General features: G+C 48.1%; 1 protein-coding gene across 4 annotated transcripts; it reads left to right on the top strand.

Moving 5' to 3' along the window:
* Positions 1-84: 84 nt before the first annotated feature.
* On the top strand, positions 85-24628 carry PDPR (pyruvate dehydrogenase phosphatase regulatory subunit). Of its 4 annotated transcripts, none has more exons than XM_081872186.1 (20): positions 85-220; positions 559-760; positions 1270-1327; positions 2334-2615; positions 5718-5851; positions 6040-6121; positions 6590-6753; positions 8972-9093; positions 9801-9918; positions 10970-11119; positions 11524-11716; positions 12405-12529; positions 12666-12821; positions 12915-13048; positions 13957-14105; positions 18139-18251; positions 19215-19309; positions 21876-21965; positions 23208-23390; positions 23785-24628. In XM_081872186.1, the coding sequence occupies exons 4-20, from the start codon at positions 2389-2391 to the stop codon at positions 24187-24189; spliced, it is 2640 nt and encodes an 879-aa protein (XP_081728312.1). In that variant the 5' UTR covers positions 85-220; positions 559-760; positions 1270-1327; positions 2334-2388; the 3' UTR covers positions 24190-24628. The 4 variants fall into 4 exon arrangements, with proteins under 4 accessions (XP_081728312.1, XP_081728311.1, XP_081728313.1 ...); XM_081872185.1 differs by having other exon boundaries at positions 559-766; XM_081872187.1 differs by lacking the exons at positions 85-220; positions 559-760; positions 1270-1327 and having other exon boundaries at positions 2155-2615.
* The last annotated feature ends 140 nt before the right edge of the window (positions 24629-24768 follow it).

Raw genomic sequence — 24768 nt, 5'->3', positions numbered from 1 at the left:
CCCCCCCCATCCCCGCCTCTCTGTCTCGGACTAGCACTCAAAGATAGCGGAGTGCGCTTGCGCGGACTCTGTAACCCCGCCCCCCGATTCTGATTGGCCGCCGCGCGGCTAATGTACGGCACCAGGTGCGCTGCTGTCGCGCGGTCCGGCCGTAAAGCGCAGGCGGGAAATCAAGGAAGGGAAGGGAGAAGGTCGCGCTCCGGAGGGGAAGCCGGCGTAGGTGAGGCGGCCCTTGAGTCGGCCCAGGCCTCGCCTGCCTCCCTTTCCCCTGAGCCATGTTGGGCGGGGCATGCTAATAAGCCCTGCGTGGGCGGGGCCGGCGCATGCAAACGAAGGCTGTGGAGGCGGGGCCGTTGCATGCAAATGTGGCCCCAGGGTGGGCTGGTGGGTTGCGGCAGGTGTGCCCTTTGCTGCTGGGGCAGAGCAGTCTTGCCCTCCCCACCTACAGAAATCTAGGCCTACTTTGCAAGGTGGTTGTTGCTGGGCATAACTCTGGAGTTCTTGAATGATTGATAAATTCCTCTTCGAATGTTAAGTTGTTGTTGTTTTGATTGTTAGATACTTCAGGGTGAGGAGAGTGTTGGACTGAGACTGATGAAGAAGACCCTGGTTTGCATCCCTCCTGCCACGAAGCTCCCTGGGTGACCTTGGAGCACTCACAAACTCCCAGCCTCACCTACCTCGCAGGGTTTGTTGTGAGGACAAAAGAGGAGGAGAGCCACACATTGCCGCCTTGAGCTCTTTTGAGGAAAGGTGGAACGTGAGTGTAATAATCAATAGCTGGCTTAGAGTGTTAGCCCTCCAGTTACAGGATCCTGGAGATGGAAGGATCCAAAATCCTGCTGTTGCAGGGAACCCGTTATTTCAGCATCCCTGTTTGGTGGCCACCCAGCCTCTGTTAAAAAATCTCTTGTGGAAAAGGCCACCAATTTCCGAGACAGTCTGTTCCACTGTTGGACAGCTTGTACAGCCAGGAAATTCTTCCTCATGTTTAGGTGAAATTGCCATTCCTGCAATTTGAACTTGTGAGTCAGATATTTCCCTCTAGAACAAATTAGAATAAATTTGCTCCTTCACCTCTGTAGCAGCTGTTCAAACATTTGAAGATTGCTATCATATTGCCCCTTAGTAGTCTCAGTGCTAAAAAAATTACACAACTCTTGCAGCCTTCTTCATAGGGCTCTGAACATTTTTGTTCCATGCCCCTCCCCAATGTTCTAGCTTGTTGATAGTCTTTTATTTTTTCCGGTTGCTCTGTATCTTTTCCAGGTGGTCAGCAATCTTCTTCGTGCTCCAGATGTGGTCGTATCAGTGCTGAAAAGTGGGGGTATGTTTATTTATTTCACCCAAGCCCTGGAATATTCTTTTCTCAGTGACATAACTTGACATGAAATTGTGTCGGAGCACAATGGTTCTCCTTTGCCTGTGCCTTTGGTGTGGTATGTGAAGTGTATAATATCTCACGTGGGGCGGAAAGGGTTGGGTTGAGAAAGATAGTACTGGGTTTTCTAGATCTTGCTTGTGGGGCGGCATTTAATGGGCTGCAGTCTCCTGTTTTTTTGTTCTTGACTTTGGCAGATACAGCTTTTCTGTAACTAGTTCTTCCCCATTGCCTTTTTAAAAACAGCATTTTTGCCTTTCAAATCTCAGTGTATGATTTCCTGATAGCCTGCTTAAATTTTAACTGAACAAAAGCAAGAATGTAAAAATTAAAAACATAACTTTATTTTTTATCATTTCCTTGTTATGCTCTACTATTCAAGTACTAGGTAACAGTGGTTCGGTATGTTCAGTATTAAAAAGCATTTGTTCTGTATGTGCTGTAACCAATTTAATTAATGGACCATGGCAACACAGTTCCCCACCCAGCCAAAAAAAGACCTTTTGTTTGCAGTCTGTTGATATACAAATTCAGTATTTTATGTCAAGCAATTCAGCATTTGAACAGAGTTGGACTTCCTGCCTGGTTTTTATTAATTAATTATTTAATTAGGGAATTGCTATAATTCTGCAAGTGTTGTTACGCAAAATAAAATAAAAAATCCATGCATCATTGGCTTTCTCTCACATATTTTTCAGTGATGTTCAGTTTGTGACAGTGTGTCCTTTGCAATGATCATCTTTTGCAGCAGGACCTGAAATCACCTCTGCCTAAGGCTATGGGTGGCTATTGTCTGTCTGGGTTTACAGAACCTGGCTGAGGGAACTTTTGCTCCATGTCAGTTACCTCTGTATAAGTCAAGGAGATTGTGATGCTGGCTGATGTCGTTTTAAGCCATGATACAGTTTTGCAGATTGATTTTGCATAATAATGTTATGTTTTCCAGAAATAGCAACTCTTGGGATTTATCTGTGGGGCTCAGAAAGGGCTAAAGGACCCTCATCAAGATGTTCCTCCGGCTCTTGTCTGATGTCCGGTGGCAAAGAGCTAGCCCAGGATGGAGAAGCATGACCAGCTCCCGGCACAGTAGCACAACTGGAGCAGAACCTCACCTGACCCCTCTGCCATCACATGCACAGGTGGTTATTTGTGGGGGTGGAATCATGGGCACATCAGTGGCATATCACCTCTCCAAACTTGGGTGGAAGGACATCGTCTTACTGGAGCAGGGCAGGTAAGTAGTTTTTTTTACCCTTTGCAAAAGAAAATAGGTGTTTGAAGCAGCAAGTAATGCTGTGTGGTGGAACTGGGAAGGTCTTGTAGCAAAAGTAAAGTGTACACACACCTGTTAGCTAACTGTAAGATTCAAGCTGAGAGGTTATGTACATCTTCAGAAAAGGCATTTGTATTTTCTGGAACTGTACTGCTTCAGGTTAGGACCAATATTCAGATGTTCTCCTCACTTAAAAAACAAAACAGGAACAGGAACAGAACCTCCCCTTGCATGTAGAAACCCAGCATGGTGGGGAGATGACTGGACTCAGCTAGAACCCTTCTCTGACATTCTTCTTTTCCACAGGCAGCGGTCCTTGTTCAGTAATATCTTCCCTACATCTGATAGCTTTCTTGTGCAGCATCTTATCTTTGGAATTTGTTTCAAATTGATTTGTCTCTGTCTTTCATGGGGATGAGGAATTGGTGTTCCTTCAGTTGTTGTTGGACTCCAACTTGCATCAGTCCTAGGAAGCATGGCCAATAGTTAGGGTGATAGGAGCTGCAGTCCCAGCAACATCTGGAGGGTTAAAACCTACCTTTTCTGTTTTCTTCGCTTCTGTTTGACTCAACATCTCATACCTTGTTTTGTTTCCTTTACTTGTGCTTCTCCCTGCAATGGGGGTATCTTTAAAGACTGTCTGACTGGTTGAAAATACAGCTGCTGGGCTACTAACCGGGACCAAAAGTTGGGAATGTTTTCAGCTGGTGGCTTGGTGCTTTCTTTAAAAGCCTGCCGTGGCTTGGGACCTGTGTACCTGAGACAGCACCAGTTCTCACATAAACCTACCCATGTGTTGGGATCATGGGGGGGCGGGGAGGCTACAGGAATGCTGACAGTCTGGGGTTTTTGTTCCTGAGCAGTTGGAATGCTTATAAAATTAAATACAGTTGCATCTGCTAATACTGGTATAACAGGCTTCATTGCTACCAGCACAGAGTCAAAGTTTTTGTAGAATTTCTGTATGCTTATTAAAATCATAGGGTGTAGACTCATGGTTATTAAGCTGTCTTCTTACACTTGTAATCAGGGTAGTAAAAATACTCTAAAGGAGTGAATTTCCCCCATTATTTCAGTGCATACTTAAGATTGCCTTTGAAGCTGATTTGGTGTATGGATACCTGGCATGGTTGTTATTCCAGATTAATTAACTTTTAGTACATTGGTGTGATCTCACTTGTGTGACAACAGGGTACACAAGGGTGATCGGAATGAAATGCTTGTCATAAGAACATAAAAAGAGCCTGCTGGATCAGGCCAATGACCCATCTAGTCCAGCATCCTGTTTTCACAGTGGCGATCCAGATGCCATTGAGATGCCTGCAAGCAGGGCTGGAGCATAACAGTACTCTCCTCTCTGGTGGTTTCCAGCAACTGGTATTCAGGAGCATTACTGTCCCCGACCATGGAGGCAGAGCATAGCCATCATGACTAGTAGCTTTCAATAACCCTTTCTTCTATGAATGTCCCATGTCTTTAAAGTATCGTCAGTAGTGTTAGCTGCTAGTTTGGCATTAGAGAACAGCATTGTGTATGTTGTCTGAGTTAGTCTTTAAGACTGAAAGAAGCCCTGCCAGAAACCATCCGGTTCCTTTACGTTTCCTTTGCCAAGGAATGCTGTCCTGACCCTGTGTACTGGCATTGCCATGTCAGTGGCATGCAAGAGCAAATGTTTGCCCTTCCTTTGGCTCTGGTGGCAGAAATTGCCTCCTTGCACTTGGGCTCTCCTTGTGAAATCTGGAATGGAAGGCAAAGCGTGCCTCTTGTCAACACACAGCTAAAAATATCCCCTGCCATATCTTAGTGGCACACTTGGGCTTTGCGTGCTCAGCACCCAAATTGGGTTTCACAAACTCCATCCTTTGTAAAACCAACACACATTTGCTGACTGTGCCTCACTTCTTCAGAGGAGCGCATTTTGATTTTGTTGTGTGCTGGGAAGAGCATGGAGGAAAGCAAGGAAAAGGAGATTGGGATCTACTTAATGACACTTTATTTCACTTCATACAAACTTAGCACTTCATATGGAATTTAAAAAGAAGCTCCTGTTTTATGACTGACCATCTAAGTAAAGATGAGGTGTTCCTGGCAATCTTGAAACTGTGTGCTGTGAGATTATGTGATTGTTTTTTTGATACTTCTAATTGTTTTTTAAACGTCTTACATACATTTTTAAAATTGTATTGTATTGTTTTATCACTGATGTATTTGCCACACTGGGCTCCTTTTGGAGGAAGGGTGGGATGTAAAAATAATAACTAAATAAAGAGGATGGGGCTTGAGGATCCATCCAAATGCAGAACTTGTAAATCGTGGTGCCTTCCTAAAAGTGAATAATTGCGACAGGTTTTCCAATAGAAACCAGCCCAAAGAAACAGAGCCTTTCAGTTGCCTTTCTTCTAGCCCCTGGCAGTGATTTCATCCAGTCCAGGTCCCCAAAAGAAGAGGAGTAGAAATATCAGGCTCACAGTCGCTGGTATGGTTATGTAATCTATCTGGTTCCAGGCAGGAAGTAGCTTCTACTGGGCTTGGTGGTCTGTGATCCCAGTGTACAGGCCATGCCACCTTTGTAACACTTGCTGGCTGCAAAGTGGGGAGGTCTCCTTGGGGGAAAATATTTTTCCTTTCTCCAGGATACTGCCCATAATCCCCACTAAGTGCTACAAGTTTCCTGACTGTGGGCTCAAGAAACTGCCTTCTGGGTGTACCCACAGAGTCTTAGGAAGTACAGGCAATTGTATAAGGTGCAAAAGGCCCCACTCTTTAATTGGTGGAAAGTCTTGCCTGCTCCTCCTCTTCCCTGCCTGATTCCATAGGAAATGACTCCCTGGGCCGTTTTCATCTAAATGTCCTAAGTTCAGTCTCCAGATAGGGTTGGGAAAAGTTCCGTCTGGAAACCTGGAGTGCCAACCACACTTAGCTGGTGAGCCAATTGGCCTGACTCTGGGTATGGCAGCTCCATACTTTCTTAGGGAGCCCTCTGCCACTGACTCATGACCTCTCCTCTTGGGCCAAACAAGCTTCCAGAGTCCCCACAGACCCTCCTGGGTTTCCCTCTTTCAGGCTAGCTGCTGGTTCCACGAGATTTTGTGCGGGCATCGTAAGCACAGCGCGGCACCTGTCCATCGAGCTGAAGATGGCTGACTACTCCAACAAGCTGTATCAGCAACTCGAGCAAGAGACTGGGGTAAAAACGGGTAAGGAGGGGTCACCTCACTGAGCTTTGTGGCTGAGCAGGGAGTGGGGGAGTCAAACACTAAGCAATTCGCCATCCTGGCATTCTCCAGAAGGGTTGCAGATATTAGCCACCATTTGCACCCATCTGAAATGAACCCTTTCTGGGGCTTTCCTGTACCCTGACAGAGGGTGCCTGTACTTGTTCCAGGTTACGTGAGGACTGGCTCTATCTCTCTAGCTCAGACGCAAGACCGGCTGATCTCCCTGAAGCGCATAGCCTCACGGCTCAAGTAAGTGTAAGAGGAACGAGGAGGAGGAGGAGGAGGAGCACCAGGCATGTGCCAGCCTTTCTGGAGTAACTTGTAATCAGGGCCTGGCCAGTTGGTGCTGGTCTATGTGACAGGGCCTTTTCAGTGGTGGTTCCCTGGTTGTGGAATGCCTTCCCTAGCAAAGGTGCTCCTCCTCTGTCATTATTAACTTTAAGGAGGAATTTGAAAACATTCCTGTTTCCCAAGGCTTCTGGTGGCTGAAGAACGCTCTTCAGGCACCTCATATCATTGGATGAAGGAATGTTTTTAACTGCTTTTAGAATGTGTTATTTTTAACTGTAACTGATTTTCAGTGTTTTTAATGGTAATTGTCTTTAAAATATTTGCTTTCTTTGCCACCCTGGGCTCCTTGGGGGAGGAAGAGTGGGATGTAAATTCAATAAATATAAATAATAGCGACTGGCCTTTGCTGTGTGTTTTCTCCAACAGGGTCATGGGGATCCCATGTGAGCTCATCCCGCCCAAGAGAGTGACACAGCTCCACCCGCTTCTCAACATCCACGACTTGGTGGGGGCCATGTACCTCCCAGAGGATGCTGTCGTTTCATCAGCCGATGTGAGCCTCGCCTTGGCCAGCGCTGCCTCTTTGAATGGTACGGCCCGGCCATGTCCTTTTGGCGGCAATACCACTTGAGTACGAACCTCATTGGGAGAGACATTGCTGAATTGTCTGCTGCTTACATTTCTAATTTGCAAAGTAGATTACAGCCTTTAGCGCATCCATCCCCAACTCCAGATATTTTGGACTACAGCTGATGGGAGTTGTAGTCCAAAATATTTGGAGGGCAATTGGTTGGTGACTGGAGCTTTAGTGTGTATTTCCTTGCAGGCATCCTGTATGGAAGCCTTCCCCGACCTGGTGCTCCTCACGTGTTTTGGAGCAGCCATGCTGGCTATAGCGGATATGAGTTGTAGTCCAAAACCACTGGAGGGCAGTAGGTTTGGGGGAAAGTGCAGTGTGAAGTAGGTCTCTGCTCCCATTTTTCTGAAGGGAGAATTGAGACTGAGGGCCGAACTACATGTAACCAAGAACTTCGGCTGCTGCAGAAACTGACAGCTTCACGTCAAGGTCCTCCCTCTCACATCTCAAGAGGAGGGGCTGCAGTTCAGAAGCAGAGCCCATGTTTTGCATGCAGAAGGTCCAGGTTCAATCCCTGACATTTTCAGGAGGACTGGGAAATCCTGGAAAGCTGCTGCCTGCCAGTGTAGACAAGAACGAGCTACTAGGTGTACCAAAGGGCTGACTCTGCATAAGGCAGCTTCTTGTGTTCTTGGAAAACGGGCCTTCATAACGACATCAGCTCAAGTTGAGCTACACAGTGCAGAGGCCGAGGGGAGAGCTCAACATGGGACTGGTCCTTTGGGTCATATCACTCTGCTCTTTGTAGCACGTATCTCAGCTTTACGACTGCCATCCTACACAACTCTTGCCTGGTGTGCACGTCTCACTGAATTCAACAGGGCTGCTGTGTAAACACATAGGAATTGTTTTCAAGAAAGAGTGACTTGCCACTAGCCACACAGCGAGAGTGTGGCAGAGTCCTCTTTCCCACCCACTATGCCACACTTACTTTCAGCTTGTGTGAATGCTCTTGCATGGTCTACTCTTCCGTCCCGCTAGAATCCTCATGGTCCACTGGAACATGTTAAATGTGCAAAGCAAAGTTGTATCCTTCGGAGCTCTTCCACAGTGGAGGCGTGATTAACCCGCTCTCTGTTAACCTTGGAACATACCCACGAAGCTGCCTTATGTCAATTTGGGCCATTGCTCTGTGCCACATAGGATCATTTCTTGCCATAGGAAGACACAACCTTGTGCCCTCTTAAAGTGTTGGACTACAATTTATACAGTGCGTTTTCCACAAATGCTTGTGGTTCACTTTAAAAAAAAAAAAATCTAAGTACAGTGGTACAATAATGATACCTTATAAAAAATATATTACCACTACAAATGTAGCACCACCCTCCCATCAATTACCAGTTCATTTAACATATTTCAACATTTAAGTGAACATAAATCTCACCAGCAGGTCAAGTAGAAATAACCAATAATTTCACATCCAAAAGTTGCCCCAAAGTTGCTGGTTAGTACCTAGCAACCCCCATCTCCCAGTCCTTTATACCACAAGTCCAAAAGGCCAGAAACTTCCCTTGGCCTTCCCCTTGAAGTAGTTGGCCATGCTGTCTGGGACTGCTGGGAGCTGTACTCCCAGCACCTCTGCATTGCACCAGGTTGCCTGCCCCATGTCTGCTCTGACCTATAGCAGCTCCCCAGCCAACGGGTCCTTTTGAACATGCCAGAGATTGAATGTGCAAACAAAGCAAGTGCTTGAGCTAGGGTCAAGTTTAAAAACCCTCCTCCTCTAAGGACATATGAAGTTGGCTTTTTCTGAGTCAGAGCAACGTCAACCAAATCCAGTGTTTTTTACAGGAATCCTCCCAGAAATTGACCAGTGGTCCAGTGTTGGTACCCTGGTCTGCCTTCTGCCCACCCCCTGCTTTAGTGCCGTCTATGTTACGCTGATTGCTTCTGGGGTACAGCAGTCCGCTGCTTAATCTCTCAGCTCATCTGTGAGCATGCTGGCTTAATTGACCCTCTTGATTTGTGCTTCCTGTAGCGATTCCACTTTGGCCAGGGCCAGGCAAGGGGCAAGAGAGGTGACAGGTCCAATGGATCTACTCTGCAAGCAGCTTTTCTTTGGAGTGGGGAGCAATTGGAGGGGGTTGGACTGGATGACCCTTTAAGTCTCTTCCAACTCTACAGTTCTACGATTCTAATTTCTGGCTCCCTTTTCCGCTTTCTCCACCCAGGTGCCCAGATCCATGAGCGTACGAGTGTTATCCACGTCTTGTGCCAAAAGGGTTGTGTGGCTGGAGTGGAGACTGACAGAGGGATGATCGAGTGCCAGTATTTTGTTAACTGTGCTGGGCAGGTCAGGTGCCAATTGTTTTGTGTGGCTGCTGTTGCCGGCATGTGTGTGCATTAACTCCACAACTTCTGTGAATGAACTCAGATTTCTTCTGATGCTTCTTTTTCAAGAGGTTCTAGGGAGTATTTTCCAAATTAGCAGAAGGTTGTTCTCTCAAAAAGGCAAGCCTTTTGTGCTGGCGCACACGCACACCCACCCGCACCCACCCACCCACCCAGACACCCTCAGGGCTTGCAGGGCTTTGTGTTCAACCTAGAAAATGGTTCTTGTTGGGTTTTTCCTTCCATGCTGCACCACATGTCTGGTGTGAACTGAGTCAGGGCAAACCTGGCTTCCTATGCTGACTGCATGGTTGTGGGATTGGTGGGAGGGAAGGATCCTGCACTTCCAAGTTGGGTATTTTAGTCTGGGCTATACCATTGGAATTGTGAGCTGCAGAATCAGCTAGTTTAGTTAATGGTGAATAATTTATTTTGCCTCTAGTCGTAGAGAAGGGCAAGAAGCTATAAGGCACTAGTGCCAGCCTTTGCCAAGTGGGTGCCCTCCAGATGTTTGCTCAGGATCTCCTTGCCTGCTCTCATCTGGCACTTTTTCTGTCTCGCTTCCCTACCCCCTTCCCTGCAGTGTTACCTGGCATGTGATCCCATTAAGCTACACGGTCGTGCAACCTGCCTTCCGCTTGAGCGCTAACTTCCCTGCCTTCGTTTCAGTGGGCTTACGAGCTGGGCCTTTCCAATGAGGAACCAGTCAGCATCCCTCTGCACGCCTGTGAGCACTTCTACCTCCTGACCCGGCCCTTGAAGACGCCGCTAGAGAGCAGCACGCCAAGTAAGGACCCTCCCTCTGCACCCTCTCATAGACTCCTTTGCCTTTCACACAGGCACTCATGGTCATTGCTCAGTTGCAGTGCACAAATTCTTGTCTCAGGAGGGGTGGTGGTGGTCTGGGAAAGGCCTTTGGCTGAGACAGAAGACAGCCCACGTCAGCCAGCCCAGTGGGCTGTATTGGGTCTGGAAGACCCATGGCTGCTTTTAAGGAATTGGGGAGGAAATGAACAAGGAGGCATTGGGTTCAAAAGTTGTGCTTTGTAGTTCTCTCTGGGCAGCTGTGGCATGTGGGGCTGCCTTTGCTTGCCCAGTGGCTCTTAAGCAGCTTTTGTAAATCAGGGGTGGGGAACATTTTCAGCCTGAGAGCCACTTTCCTTCTGGGCGACCTTCTGGGAGCTGCATACAGAGTGGTGGGTGTGGCAAGAGTGGGCGTGGCCAGACACACACCATCCAGGCAAATCAGAGGTGCTGTGGCAGTTAAAGGGCGCATGTTGGCCAGGATGGGCACACAGCTCGGTAGCTACAGAAGAAAGGGGAGGAAGTTTTCAGGGCTGGTTGGGATGCCACATTCAGCTAAAGCATTGGTTTTGATAGCCCCTTGCAAACAGCCTGCCTTGTTCAGCTGCTACACCAGAGGAAAGACTTTTGGTCATACAGTGGTACCTCGGGTTAAATACTTAATTCGTTCTGGAGGTCCGTTCTTAACCTGAAACTGTTCTTAACCTGAAGCACCACTTTAGCTAATGGGGCATCCTGCTGCCGCTGCACCGCCAGAGCATGATTTCTATTCTCATCCTGAAGGAAAGTTCTTAACCTGAGGTACTATTTCTGGGTTAGCGGAGTCTGTAACCTTAAGCATATGTAACCTGAAGTGTGTGTAACCCGAGATACCACTGTATTTATAAAAGCCCAAGAATCAGTGCAAGGCCAGCTGTGCCTCCTCAAAGCAGGCAGGGTCTCTAGCTTTCTTCCCTGACGGAGCTTGCAGGGAGCCTTCTGCCCACATGCAAACAATCACTTCTTTCCCTTCCTGTTACCCCCACTCCCCATAGCTATTGTGGACCCTGATGGGAGGATCTACATCCGCAGCTGGCAGGGGGGCATTCTTTCAGGCGGCTTTGAGAAGAACCCCAAGCCAATCTTCACGGAGGGCCGGAACCAGCTGGAGATACATAACCTGCAAGAGGACTGGGATCACTTTGGTACGTTGGGTGGACTAGGAAAGGGGGGGTGTCCCCAAATCCTCCAGGTGCACCTTTCCTAGTATGAGACATGTTGGCTTGAGCAAAGCATTGTGTGAGTGAGTGAGTGCATGGCTTGGTGAGTGACACCTGCACTTCCTCTTTGCTTTTAAGTTAGTTTATAAAGTTCTCCCTTTCCCTGCCTTGGCTGGCCCACTCTGGGCACATTGTTGATTGGTGCTGTGAGCAAAAAGCTTTATTCTGGGCTCTCAACAAGTGCTACAAGCAACAGAGTCAACATCTGTGGGCTACTGTGTTTGTAAACTTGGAACTTTCTTGATGGTGATGGGGTGGGGGCAATGAGGGTTTGGGTATGCTGCCCATCCCTCCAAATAGTGATTGCTATGTCTCATCTTGGGGAGTAGAGCCACTTCTGAGTGCCCTTCTGCGGAGGATGCCAGATCTGGAGGCTCTGGAGATCGTGCAGCTGGTGAATTGCCCAGAATCCTTCACTCCAGACATGCGGTGCATCATGGGAGAGTCGCCCAATGTGCAGGGCTACTTTGTCCTGGCAGGGATGAACTCGGCTGGCACGTCTTTTGGTGGAGGAGCAGGCAAGTAAGTGGCTCACCCCTCTCTGCATGGGAGAGGCAGAGGGCCAGGGATGAGAGCACCGCTTGTAGAACTCTATATGCACCAGCTTCCTGTAGGTGCATTTAAAGTCTGTGTGCTGCTTCTCTAAGGCAAAGCTATGCCAGGGCCCTGCAGTTTCTAGCAGAAGGGGCTGCTCAGCTGCTCCTTGTCTGCTGCTAGTTTCTGCACATGCTGGCACATCCCTCTCTGTCCTCCATCTGGGCAACTGCAAGGCATTATCAGAGTTCAAGGGCACATCTCAAACCAGGCAAAAAGATTCAAGGAGGTGCAAAGCAGGTGCAGTAAGGGCTGTAGCTGGTAATGGGATATGGTCGGGGAGGAGACTTGGGGGCCAGATAGGGAGATTTTGAGGGCTGCATTTGGCTCCCAGGCTTGAGGTTCCCAATCCTTGAGCTAATGGATGTTCCTTGCGACATCCAGAGTTGCTGTGACCTTTCTGGTTTGGGCAGAGGGATTTTATGTTTTGCTCTCGCTTGAGCAAGGAGGGATTGCAGGCAATAATGTGTCCCCACTGTAGCTCTGTCTCCTACTGTATTATCTCTGGGTGTAATTACCGCCCCCCCCACCACCCTGCCACAAGCACAGTCTGTTAACTGTCTGCTCTCCTGCACTATTTAACCTTCTGGGCCTGCTTGTTTCCCTCCTTGGCCAGGTACATGGCTGAATGGATGGTGAACGGCTACCCCTCTGACAACGTGTGGCCCCTGGACCTGAAGCGCTTTGGGGCTCTGCAGAGCAGCCGCACCTTCCTCCGCCACCGCGTCATGGAAGTGATGCGTAAGTAGCCTGCGGCTGGACTCGCTCGCGCCCCACGTTAAATCAGGGCTGTGTAGGGTGTTCTTTCTGGACTAGGAAGGTGATGGATTTGTGTCCCTTCCAGCGCTTTGATTCTGTGATTCTGTGGCCCCTCCAGCCCTGATTTATGACCTGAAAGTTCCCCGCTGGGATTTCCAGACCGGCAGACAGCTGCGCACGTCACCCCTCTATGACCGGCTGGACGCACAAGGAGCCAGGTGGATGGAGAAGCACGGCTTTGAGAGGGCCAAGTACTTTGTGCCGCCTGGGAAAGGTGAGAGCGCTGTCCTTCCGTACGCAGCACTTGGAGCACGGGGTGCCAGCATCTTGTTGTTTTGACCCAAGTCCTGTGCTTCCTCATCTGCAGACTTGCTGGCCCTGGATCAGAGCAAGACCTTCTACAAGCCAGACTGGTTTGACATTGTGGGGGCAGAGGTCAAGTGCTGCAAGGAGGCTGTCTGCGTCATTGACATGTCCTCGTTCACAAAGTTTGAAATAAGTGTAAGTGTAGCTGTGAGAGAGATGTGGACCAGCACTGTGGGCCTGGCATCTGCTTCTGTAGCTTGCTTGGGTGTCTAGAAACCCTCTAAGTTTGTTCAGTTGATACAGAGCTGTCGTTATTTTATAAAAAGCGACTTTTGGCTGAACCATACAGATGAAAATGGCAACAGCAATTAAACACTCTTGGGCAGACCAAAGCCTTTAAGGCAAGAATGGGGCAGCTGTGGCCCTCCAGATATTTATGGCCTATAACTCCCATCATCATCTTTCTGACCACTGGCAGTGCAGATGGGAGTTGGAGTCCAGCCACATCTGGAGGACCACAGTTAACCCAGCCCTGCCTTAAAAGGCTCACGGGAATAAATAAAAGTATTGTGGAGAGGCACTAAGAGAGACCCCTGATAGGACCATTCCAGAGGGTCGGTGCTGCCATGGAGAAAGGTCTTCCTCCATGTATCAGCCAAAACTTGCAAGATGGACATTTTGTGAACTTTGGCACTGAGCCTTTCCTCAAGTCTTCTGAGCTTCTAAGCCTTTATGATTCAAGCTGTATCTCTCCAGGCAGCTGGAATGAATCTTACGGAGAGAAATGCACCTTGGTTTGGAGAGGGCCCGGGCTGTAAGCAAGCAAAGGGTTGCCCGTGTAATGTTCATAGCTATTAAGGCCTGGAAACTTGCCTTTTTGTGTGTTTTTAGGAAGGTGAGTTTTGTGGCAAGGCATTAACTAAAGTAGCAAAGTGGCTAAGAAAATGTGTAATTTAGGGTAAATACAGTAAGAAATGCATACACTGAGGAATGCGGGCTTACTTGTGTCAGGAGCTGAAAGCCGTTTCAAAAAGGGATGGACAAATCCTGCTTCTGCTGCTGTCTCTGATTTCTTTCTCCTTTCCCACCTCCCCATGCTGCAGTCCACAGGGGATCAGGCCCTGGACGTCTTGCAGTATCTCTTCTCCAATGACCTGGATGTGCCTGTGGGGCACATAGTGCACACAGGGATGCTCAATCACAACGGAGGATACGAGAACGACTGCAGCATCGTCCGCCTAAACAAGCGCAGGTAAGCTTATTCAGACTCATTCTTTTGCCTGCTCTTGCTTCTGCTTTGAAGACTCACCTTCCACATTGCGCAATGCCTCTGTTAGTGCTGTGCCTCAAAGAAGAGGATACAAGAAGAGCAGATCTTCCCAGATTTGATTTGGAGGGGGGATACATTATGTTTTGTGAAGGAGGGCTTCCTTTATTCTGTCCTGAATATACACTGAATCAGTTTCATGACAGACACAAGAAATTGCTACTTTATATGCTTCCCCCCCCTTCTTGAAGTGTTACGTTCACCACTTAGAGCCTTTGTTTATTTGCAATATCTATTTTTGTGGAAGTCCCATTGGCCCCCAACCAGCCTGGCCATTGGTCAGGGATAATTGAAATTGTAGTCGGGTTACAGTGTGAACAAGCTGTGAGAGCTGATTATTTTCGACCAGATAACGCTCCTGTGGGAGTAGCCAGGCCACCGGGTTCTCCATGGATTACTATGCCGCCAGGGAGGAGGCGAAGGCGGCGTAGAGACAGGAGGCAAAGGCGGGGTTGTCGGGCCGGCGTCCTGGTAAGATTGCAGAGGAGTCCATCTAAACCACCACTCCCTAGCATATTTCTTGCTAATGTGAGATCTCTTGCCAACAAGATGGATGAATTGAGGCTGCTGGCAGCAAAGAACAGTCTTGTAAAAGATTGCTGCGTTTTATTTGTCATTGAGACATGGCTTCAACCGTCCATACCAGACACGGCTATTCAGTTGGAAGGCTGTGTGGTACATCGTCATGACCGAGGCATGGACTTCGGAAAAACCAGAGGAGGGGGGCTGTGTGTATATGTGAACAAATGCTGGTCCAATAATTCTAAGACCGTTGGCAGTTACTGTTCACCGGATTTGGAATATGTGGCTGTTAAATGTAGACCAGCCTATCTCCCTAGGGAGTTTACAGCTGTTATGCTAACTGGTGTGTACGTGCCACCAGATGCCAATGCCAACTTGGCGCTGGGATGCCTGCAGAGCCTTATCAGCAGCCAGCAAGACAAGCATCCTGAAGCTGTGCACATCATTGCGGGAGACTTCAATCATGTTGAACTTAAAACAGTGCTCCCAACGCTCTATCAGCATGTGAAATGTCCCACAAGAGGGGACAAGACACTGGACAAAGTTTATTTGAATGTAAATCACGGCTATAGGGCTTTACAGCTGCCACATTTGGGCCAGTCCGACCATATGTCTCTGTTCCTGGTACCAGCATATATCCCACTCAGGAAACGGGCTCCCACAATATCAAGGACTGTTAAAATCTGGCCTGAAGGTGCTATCCATCAGCTGCAGGACTGTTTTGAGAGAACCAATTGGGACATTTTCGATCGTTCAGACCTGGAGGAGCACACGGCGGCAGTTCTGTGCTATATCAATCACTGCACAGACACTGTCACAGTAAATAAATCCATCCGGTTTTACCCCAATCAGAAACCCTGGATGAATAGAGAGGTCCAGTGCCTGTTGCGGGAAAGGAACAGGGCTTTTAGGTCGGGCGAGGTGCAGCTTTACAGTGTGGCAAGAGCAAACTTGAAGAGGGGTATTCAACGGGCAAAACTGGTCTATAGGCAGAGGATTGAGGATAATTTAAGGAGTAACAACACAATACAGATGTGGCAGGGGATTCAGCATATTACCAACTACAAACCTAACCTTGGTGCTGTCGACGGTGACCCTTTGCTGGCGGAGGAGCTTAACTTCTTCTTTGCTCGCTTCGAGAAGGAGCCACCTGAGACGCCGGTATTACAGCCACCAGCCCATAGGGGCCCCTCATTCACTGTAGAGGAGCATGAGGTGAGACAGGTATTGAGGATGGTGAATCCGAGGAAGGCTGCTGGACCTGATGGCATCACGGGAAAGGTGTTGAAGGGCTGTGCGGATCAGCTGGCGAGGGTCTTTACTAAGATCTTCAACAAGTCCTTACACCAGTCTATTGTCCCACCCTGCCTGAAGTCGTCAACTATTGTTCCTCTGCCTAAAAAATCCACAATCAGTAGTCTGAACGACTACAGACCAGTTGCACTGACTCCAATCATCATGAAGTGTTTTGAGAAACTGGTGCGCCGTCACATTATTTCCTGTCTTCCATCAACTTTTGACAACTACCAGTTTGCATACAGGGCAAATAGATCCACGGAAGACGCTATCACTACCACTCTCCATGCTGCTCTCTTCCATCTGGAGCAGCCGGGGAGTTATGTGAGGCTGCTGTTTGTGGATTTTAGCTCTGCTTTTAACACTATCCTCCCCCATAGACTGGTGTCCAAGCTAGAGGCGATTGGACTCTCCAACTCCACCTGTCTCTGGGTTTTGGACTTTTTGTCAGAACGTTCTCAGAGGGTTAGAGTAGGGTCACATATGTCCACAGCCCTTAGCCTTAACACCGGCTCACCACAGGGTTGTGTGTTGAGTCCCCTGCTCTATACTCTCTATACGTATGATTGTACAGCCATTTATTCCAGCAACAAAATCATCAAGTTTGCTGATGACACTACGGTGGTGGGGCTCATTTCAGGAGGGGATGAGTCCGCCTATCGGGACGAGGTGGAGCGGCTTTGTGCTTGGTGTGGAGAGAACAATCTGGCTCTTAATACGGCTAAGACCAAGGAATTGGTGGTGGATTACAGGAAAAAAAAGGCGGACATTCAGCCCTTGTATATCAACGGGGAACGGGTGGAGAGGGTGGCGGAATTCAGGTTTTTGGGAGTGACTATCGATCAGGGCATGACTTGGAGCGCAAATACCACTGCTCTGGTGAAGAAGGCCCAGCAGAGAATTTATTTCCTCAGACTTTTAAAGAAGAACAATCTGAGTGAGAGACTGCTGGTGTCCTTCTACCGAGGCTCCATAGAGAGCATTCTCACATACTGTATTTGTGCCTGGTTCTCCAGCTGTACAGCTAGGAAGAGGAAGGTGCTCCAGAAGGTCATAACCACAGCCCAAAGGATTATTGGTCATCCCCTCCCATCTTTGGAAGAACTGTACGGTTCCCGTTGTCTTAGGAAAGCAAACAATATCCTGCAGGATGCATCTCACCCGGGACACAGTCTGTTTGTACTACTGCCTTCTGGCAGGAGATACAGAAACATCAAGTCAAGGACAAATAGACTGAAAAATAGTTTCTATCCAAGAGCTGTGGCCTTCTTAAATGCAGTAACTCGATAGTGTGACCTGGGAGTTTGATGGGTGTGGGTGTGGGTGTGGCTGGAATGTGGTTTGTTTGGTTGTTGTTGTTGTTTTGCTTTTGTTGTTTTTAAGGGATGGCATCCAATTTCGTTGCACTTGTGCAATGTTGCACTTGTGTAATGACAATAAAGAATCTATCTATCTATCTATCTATCTATCTATCTATCTAATTGAAATTGTAGTCCAGTAACAGGTGGAAGCCCAAAGGCTGCCCGTCCCTACTCTAGAGTCTATATTCCACAGATTATTATTTTTAATGTTTCTATATCCCACCTTCAAGAAGCTCAAAGTGGTGCACTTGGTTCTAGGCTTTAATTTGCTTCTCAAATGAAGGGCTGAATTGAGCAAAGTGCTACAGGCTTGCCTTTGAGTTTGGTAAATATTTGGCCTGCATTCAGGGAAGCTTCTGATGCCAAATTTCACTGCCTGGGAGGCCAGTGGTCTCATTCTTCACGCCAAGAGAGTACAAGACAGGGCCCTCAAAGTTGCAGGAAAACCATTTGGATTATAGGATGTGAATTGTTGTTTCACATTAGTTATGGGAATACTTTGTGCTCCAGTGCCTCTGCAGCTTAGGTACAGCTTTGTATGCTTCAAGGGGCACCTTTCAGGGCCATGTTGGAGGATGGAATGCCTCCCAGGTTGAATGCAATTGCAAGAACCTGAGAGCCTGGACTCAGTGATTATCCACCTCAGGAGAGTCGCAAATCCCAACAGGCTTTGCTTCAAGCCCTCTGTGGATGTGGACGGGTCCCCCATGCCACGATACCTCCCCACTACCTGGCTCCTGCCTTGTGCTTAACCTTCTCCACTGTACTTTGCATTCCAGCTTCTTCATGATTTCCCCCACAGACCAGCAAGTCCATTGCTGGTCCTGGTTGAAGAAGCACATGCCTGTTGACAGCAACCTGTTCTTGGAAGACGTAACCTGGAAGTACACAGGTGAGGCAGGAGGGAACATTGTGCCTGCAGGTGCTGGAACAGGTGGAGTGGCTGCAGATGCTGCTTCAGCAAGAAGTCGTGTTTTCAGTTGCTCTGGAGCCCCATGCTGGCTGCAATCCAAAACAAAGGGAGGGCAGCCAGTTGGGAAAAGTTGCTGTAAAAATATGAATGTGGCAAATAGGTTTTTGCAAATGTATTATCCAGGTATTCTCACAGGCAATGCAGGTTTGGTTGTGGCTCCCTATAGGATCAGTGACAGATCCAAGCTTGGTGCTATGTAGTGTGGGAAACGCTCCCTGGACTTATATGCGAAGTTCATTTTGAAATATAGGCTCCCATTTCACATCTTCTCTTAGAATCCTTTACCTCTTAGAAGATGATTTACCCTTTGCTTTCACTACTGAGGGTGGAACTATGCTCTCGCATGATGCCACCATCAAAAAAAGGCAGCCCCATGTTTCTCCTATCATTGGCTGCCTGGGCACACCACAGTTATGTCATGGCAAGGGTGCCTGAAGAGAGGGGAGGGTGGCTGTGCTTGAACTTGGTATGGGGTTTCCATCTTCAGTTGCAGTGCCATGTCAAGATTAGCATGCAATTCCTCTGGTAGCAAAGCTAGGTTTGTGGTCACCAGATGGGCGTGCTTTAGTTGCTAGTATTAATGAACCTCCCTGCTTTAAATGAGTCAAACGTAAATCCTTGCTTGTTCCTCGGATCCACAGATGTTGTTGGAGCCCAGCTCCCATCATCCCTGACCATTGGACTTGGATGATGGGCTCTTCTTTCTGCAGCAGAATTTGATTTCATGCCTACTGTTATTTCCAAACCATATGCCTCCTCTGTCAATTATGGCCCTGAGCTGTGCCAAGGAAAACTGAGGGGTGGAGTTGACTTGGGTGGGACCTTCCCTTTCATTCTGCAGATTGCTCAGAGGTAGAAACCCTTGTGCTTTTCTCTACCTAGCATTGAATCTGATTGGCCCACGTGCTGTGGATGTCCTGTCAGAGCTGTCCTATGCTCCAATGACTCCGGAGCACTTTCCATCCCTCTTTTGCAAGGTATGTCACATGTTTTTCAGTTTGTTTTAGAAATCTGCTTACTCCTCATGCAAAGGAACCGGTTCACACAATGGCCTGGTTCACACACTGTACTAAGGTGTGGTTTGTTTAACATGAGTTAGGCAGGAGTTGTCCCACAATCCAACAAAACCATGGCTTGTTAAAGCTTTGTTTGTTTTCAGACTTCTCCTGCATTGTGCCTTTGTTAGTTTGGGTCAGAGTGGCCATTCAAACTACAGTAGAGGACAGGTGCTGGATTAGCATGTTAATACCAAGCTGTAGTTAAAACAAACCAAGGGTCACAAGCCAACAACAAACAATGACTAGCTGCTGGGCATCATTCACACACTGAATGCCTCTACCCTCAGGTTTGTCACCTAAGACCACACATAAGGCAGAACGGCTGGGGTCATGTTAATGTTGTGTCTCAAAGTGGCTTTATGTGATGCTCTGGTTTTCAAACTGTCCTGGAGAAGCCTGGCTTTCTTCCAGCTTTTTATGGATTTGTGATGTGTAGCCAAGTTTGTTGTTGTTGTTCATTGCCTGCCCTTCTCCCTAAGGTCCCAGGTCGGGTTACAACATTAAAGTACAATAATAAGATTGCTGCTGGGCATACCCTTGGTTTGTGTGGGGTGGTGGTGAGTCCAAGCAGTTCTAGACAGTGCCTTGTGCAAGCTGAGACTATGTCATTGAATTCAGCATACAATCTGTGGTGCAAACATGGGGGCAGGGCTTCACTCAAAGTTGGAAGGAGGCTCCTTAAAGATAGGACACTTTGTAGACTGATGCCTTTGTGGCAGGGCTCATACAGAGTTCATTTTTTGGCCAATTTGCAGGGCACATGTTGTGCGTTTACCAGGCAAAGTGTCCTGCCATGTCTTCGTCTTGCTGAATATTGCAATGATTACATTGCAGGGTGTTTCTTGCCTGTTCTGTAGCAGTTCTCAGATCAGAGAATATCTGTGGGTTGAGGACAGGGGTGGGTGCATTTATGAAGGGTGCCTTAGTTATTCTCTGTGCTGGTGCAATAACATCTGGAGGACATCCTAGCTACCTTTGTCCTACATCATTCAAAGTGCTTTACATTCTTGGTAATACAACAGGCCTATAGGAAACTCTTTATTACTGCAAATAAGGCTGGGAGAGGGCAGTTGAGGCTGAGAGAGAGCAGCTGGCATAAGGCCAACTCAGTTTTTATAGCCAAGGTGAGATTTAAACTAGGCCTTCCCTGATATGTAGCTCTCTTTTCTTTTATCCACCGTGCTACATGAACAGTCTTACTTGCTACAGTGGCTCGTTTCATGCTTTAAAACACGACCCTCCTTCCAGCACCAGAAGGAATGTTCATTCTGTAAGGCTGGTTGGAAAACCTACAGTGGGACCTCTGATGCTCTCAGTGTCAATGAGCCAGTGAGGATATATCCTCCTAATTACACCCTGGTGATCACAAACTGGCTGCCCACAAACAAATTGTAAGAGACGCTTTTGTACACTGCAGAAACAGGGAGTGGTTTGGAATGTCCCGAGTCGTTCTGTCCAGCATGTAAAGCTTGGGAATTTATTTTTTCAAGTTTTTTTTTTTTTTAAAGTATTCCTCTCCTCTCTCCAGCATATACATGAACCTTCTGTCCCCAGACAGAAAAATCTTGTGTCCAATCCTTGTGAATGGAGAATGTTATCGTGGAAATGGGCTTGACCTCTGGACCCCACCCTCAAAAATGAATCTCCAAATGCAGGGGTGGCTAACCGTTTTTTTTAGCATGAGGGTCACATTTGCCATTTTGGGGGTTGCATGCACACATACAGCCCCCACTTCTGGACTGATCCATGCTAATCAGCTGTAGGGGGCAGTCATCACCTCCTTTCTGCTCATCAAATGATCAATCTGATTGTGGGCGGTGATGATTAAACGAGGGGGGCGGAACGAGAACCGTTTAAACTACCTTCAGCTCCTTGCAGAAAAAGGTGGGATATAAATGCAACAAAATAAATACAGTGGTGCCTCGCAAGACGAAATTAATTCGTTTCGCAAGTCTCTTCATCTTGCGGTTTTTTCGTCTTGCGAAGCACGCCTATTAGCGGCTTAGCAGCTTAGCGGCTAAGCGGCTATTACCGGCTTAGCGGCTTAGAAAAAGGGGGGGGGAGTCAAAGATCTTGCAAGACGTTTTCGTCTTGCAAAGCAAGCCCGTAGGGAAATTCGTCTTGCGAAGCACCTCAAAAGACAGAAAACTCTTTCGTCTAGCAAGTTTTTCGTCTTGCGAGGCATTCGTCTTGCGGGGCACCACTGTATAAGTCACCCAGGAACCAGAAGCCAGGCGCTTGAGGAGTCTTTTCTTGCAAGCTCCCAGCTGTTTGTGCTCATTGCAGAAGTGTTTTTTTAAAAAAAGATTGTATAATGTTTATTCTACCGTGTCATCTCTGCTTGCTTCTCTGGTGCTTAAGCTTCTTGATTGTCTCCTTCCTCTCAGTGGAGAGAGCAAACAACTGCTCCCTCTCTTCTTGTCCAGGGTTGCCCATGTGCTTTTGCCATCTTCCATTTTCTTCCTTTGCTTCCTGTTTCCTACAGGAGATGAGCGTGGGCTACGCCAACGGCATCCGTGTCATGAGCATGACGCACACCGGAGAACCGGGATTCATGCTCTACATCCCCATTGAGGTGAGAGGTGCTTTGTTGTCTTCAAAACTTTGATTTGCAGGACTGAGGAGAACCTCTTCTCCCTTTTTCCACGGGATGGTATATAAAGATCCAGAGTAAAAGACTTGGCTTAGAAGTACAAGATAATAATGTCCATTCTGTCTTCTCAAGCTCACCAGTTTGTCCTACTGTGTGTCTCAAAAAGGAGATCTACCTGTTGGGGCCTAACTTTCCTCACTTTCAGACCACATTGTGAGCAGGAAAAAATCCAGTCAAAATAGGCCCATATGAGTTGCACTTTGCTAGAACGGGCAAAAGGTCCATCTAAACCAAGCTACCTAAATATACTCAGCTTATAGGTAGGACATGTTGTTTGCCTTCAGCATCAAACAGTGTCAGAGGTACTCTGCCTCTTAATTAGAAAGGCTCCATTCAGTTTGTCAAATTGTTGTTTTTATCCATTGATAGACAAATTAACAGAGAGTAGCTAATAGCTAATAATCTGTGAAGTGTGCCTTGCACTATCAGACCAAGGCAACTGTGAGCTGGCTGGGTCTGCTGGAAGATCTAAATCAAAGCATCTGGAAGGCACCAGGTTGGGGGAGGCATTGCTACCACTTATTTTGTAAGGAAGAAACCCTTTTTTTAAATCCCCAAAAGGGGCATAACTTGGCATTAAATTCTGCCTGCAAAAGCCACTACAGGCAGCATTTGGAATTGGCCACAGGGAAAATGCAATCAGATTCTTACACTAAACAACTACCTAGAGCAGGCATAGGCAAACTCTGGCCCTCCAGATGTTTTGAGACTACAATTTCCATCATCCCTGACCACTGGTCCTCTTTGCTAGGAATGATGGGAATTGTAGTTCCAAAACATCTGCAGGGCTGGAGTTTGCCTATGCCTGACCTAGAGTGCTGAGCAGTCTCTTTCTCCTAGGACATAGTTACAACAAGCCGCTTTTTGTAAGGCAACATAGCTTCAGTTTGTAGTTTGGTGACAGCAAAATGTGGAAGCTGAAGCTGCTGGATGAGCAAACAAATCATGGTTTGATAAGCCATGGTTTAATAAACCACAGTCAAGTGTTATGTGCAAAACAGGCTATTCAATGCTGTTTGCTGGGCTGGGGTGGTGGGATGTTGTCATCCGCAGCTTTCTGCAGCTGTCCAAGGGCTGCTGCCATTTTTCACTCTCTAGAGTTGCAGATGCCAAATGTTGTATTCAAATGCCTCTGTACTATTTTTCCAAACCCTCCCCTTGCAGTATGCTTTGCACGTGTACAACGAGGTGATGAGCGTGGGGCAGAAGTACGGGATCCGGAATTCTGGCTACTACGCCCTCCGCAGCTTGCGCATTGAGAAGTTCTTTGCCTTCTGGGGCCAAGATCTGGATGCTTTCACCACGCCGCTGGAATGTGGGCGCGAGTTCCGGGTTAAACTGGAGAAGGTGTGAAAGAGAGCTGGGCCATGGGGTGTGTGTGTGTGTGTTTGTGTGTGGCACAGAAAAGGCAGGCTGCCTTGAAACGAGTGCAACACAACCTCCCTGCAGTGTGGGCATCATGTTTGCCTTGGGGCTGGGGGAAGTGGATTCAGACCCCATCCTAGCCATCAGTTTCCTGGGTGGCACAGGGCAAGTCACTAATTTGTGGGCTTCAGCTTCTCTTCTGTTAAGCTGCAACAGCAATGTAGGAGGTGGAAGGTACCCCAAGGGTCATCTAGTCCAAGCCCGTGCAATGCAGGAATCTCTTGGTCCCTTGTAGATAAGTTCCCCATAGAATATAAAGCAGGAGCTGCCCCTTTGTCCAGCCCTGACTGATGCCCCCCCCTCTCTCTCTCTGCAGGGCACTGACTTCATAGGGCGGGAGGCGCTGATGCAGCAGAAGCAGGAAGGGGTCTACAAGCGCTTCATCATGTTCGTCCTTGAAGACCATGACACAGATTTGGACCTGTGGCCCTGGTGGGGGGAGCCCATCTACCGGAATGGCCAGTACGCCGGCAAGACCACCAGCAGTGCCTATAGCTACACACTGGAGCGGCACGTCTGCCTGGGTTTTGTCCTGAACGTGGACCCAGAGACTGGTGAGGAGCAGCCGGTGACACCCGACTTCGTCAACCAGGGCGAATACGAGATTGATATTGCAGGGCAGCGCTTCCAGGCCAAGGCCAAGCTTTATCCCTTCAGCTCCCTCTTCACGACCCGCCGGCGCAAGGATGAGATGGAGTTCAGTGGCTTCCAAGGGAAATAACTCAGTGCTTCATCTTTCAGACTTTTTAACGCTGCTGCTCGTTGGGACTTTGTATAGCCCCTCTGGTCTGTTACATTTTGTATATCATAACACTTTTTCCCCCTTTTCCTCTCCTCTCCTTCCATACATATCTCTTCTTTTCTGCTCATCCTGGTTGTTTTGGCCCCTGAGGCCAAAAGGGCTCTGTTGCGTCCTGAGCTCCAGCCTCCGCTTGTCCAATCAGCAAGGACTCCTGTGCCCTGAGAACATTGGCTGTGGCCTGGTGGGACCTCTTGCACTTGGAAGCAGCCTCGGGCCCTTGGGATCTCTCCTCTCTTGCAACGTGCCACATCACCCCAGGGCCCACCAGGCACCTGTGCACCAACACCCAGTGGCCAGCCCTTGTCCTTTGCAGTTTTCTTCCTTGTGCTGCCTGTCGGAGAGGTCAGCAGGCAGTGTTAGGAATGGGTGTGAGCAATCCATGAGCTGCACCACACAGGGTCAGCATTCTACAGAAAATTTGGCATCCCTGGAATGGAGCTGCCTGGGTGACTCCTCAGTGTCTATGGATTGTGTGGCTGAGGGTGCTTGCTTCTGGGT

The sequence above is a fragment of the Podarcis erhardii genome (genome assembly GCF_964252035.2).
Source record: "Podarcis erhardii genome assembly, chromosome: 7".
Classification (NCBI taxonomy): Eukaryota; Metazoa; Chordata; class Lepidosauria; order Squamata; family Lacertidae; genus Podarcis; species Podarcis erhardii.
Note: the sequence above shows the minus strand (reverse complement) of the source record. Positions and strands in the feature narration are given on the sequence as shown.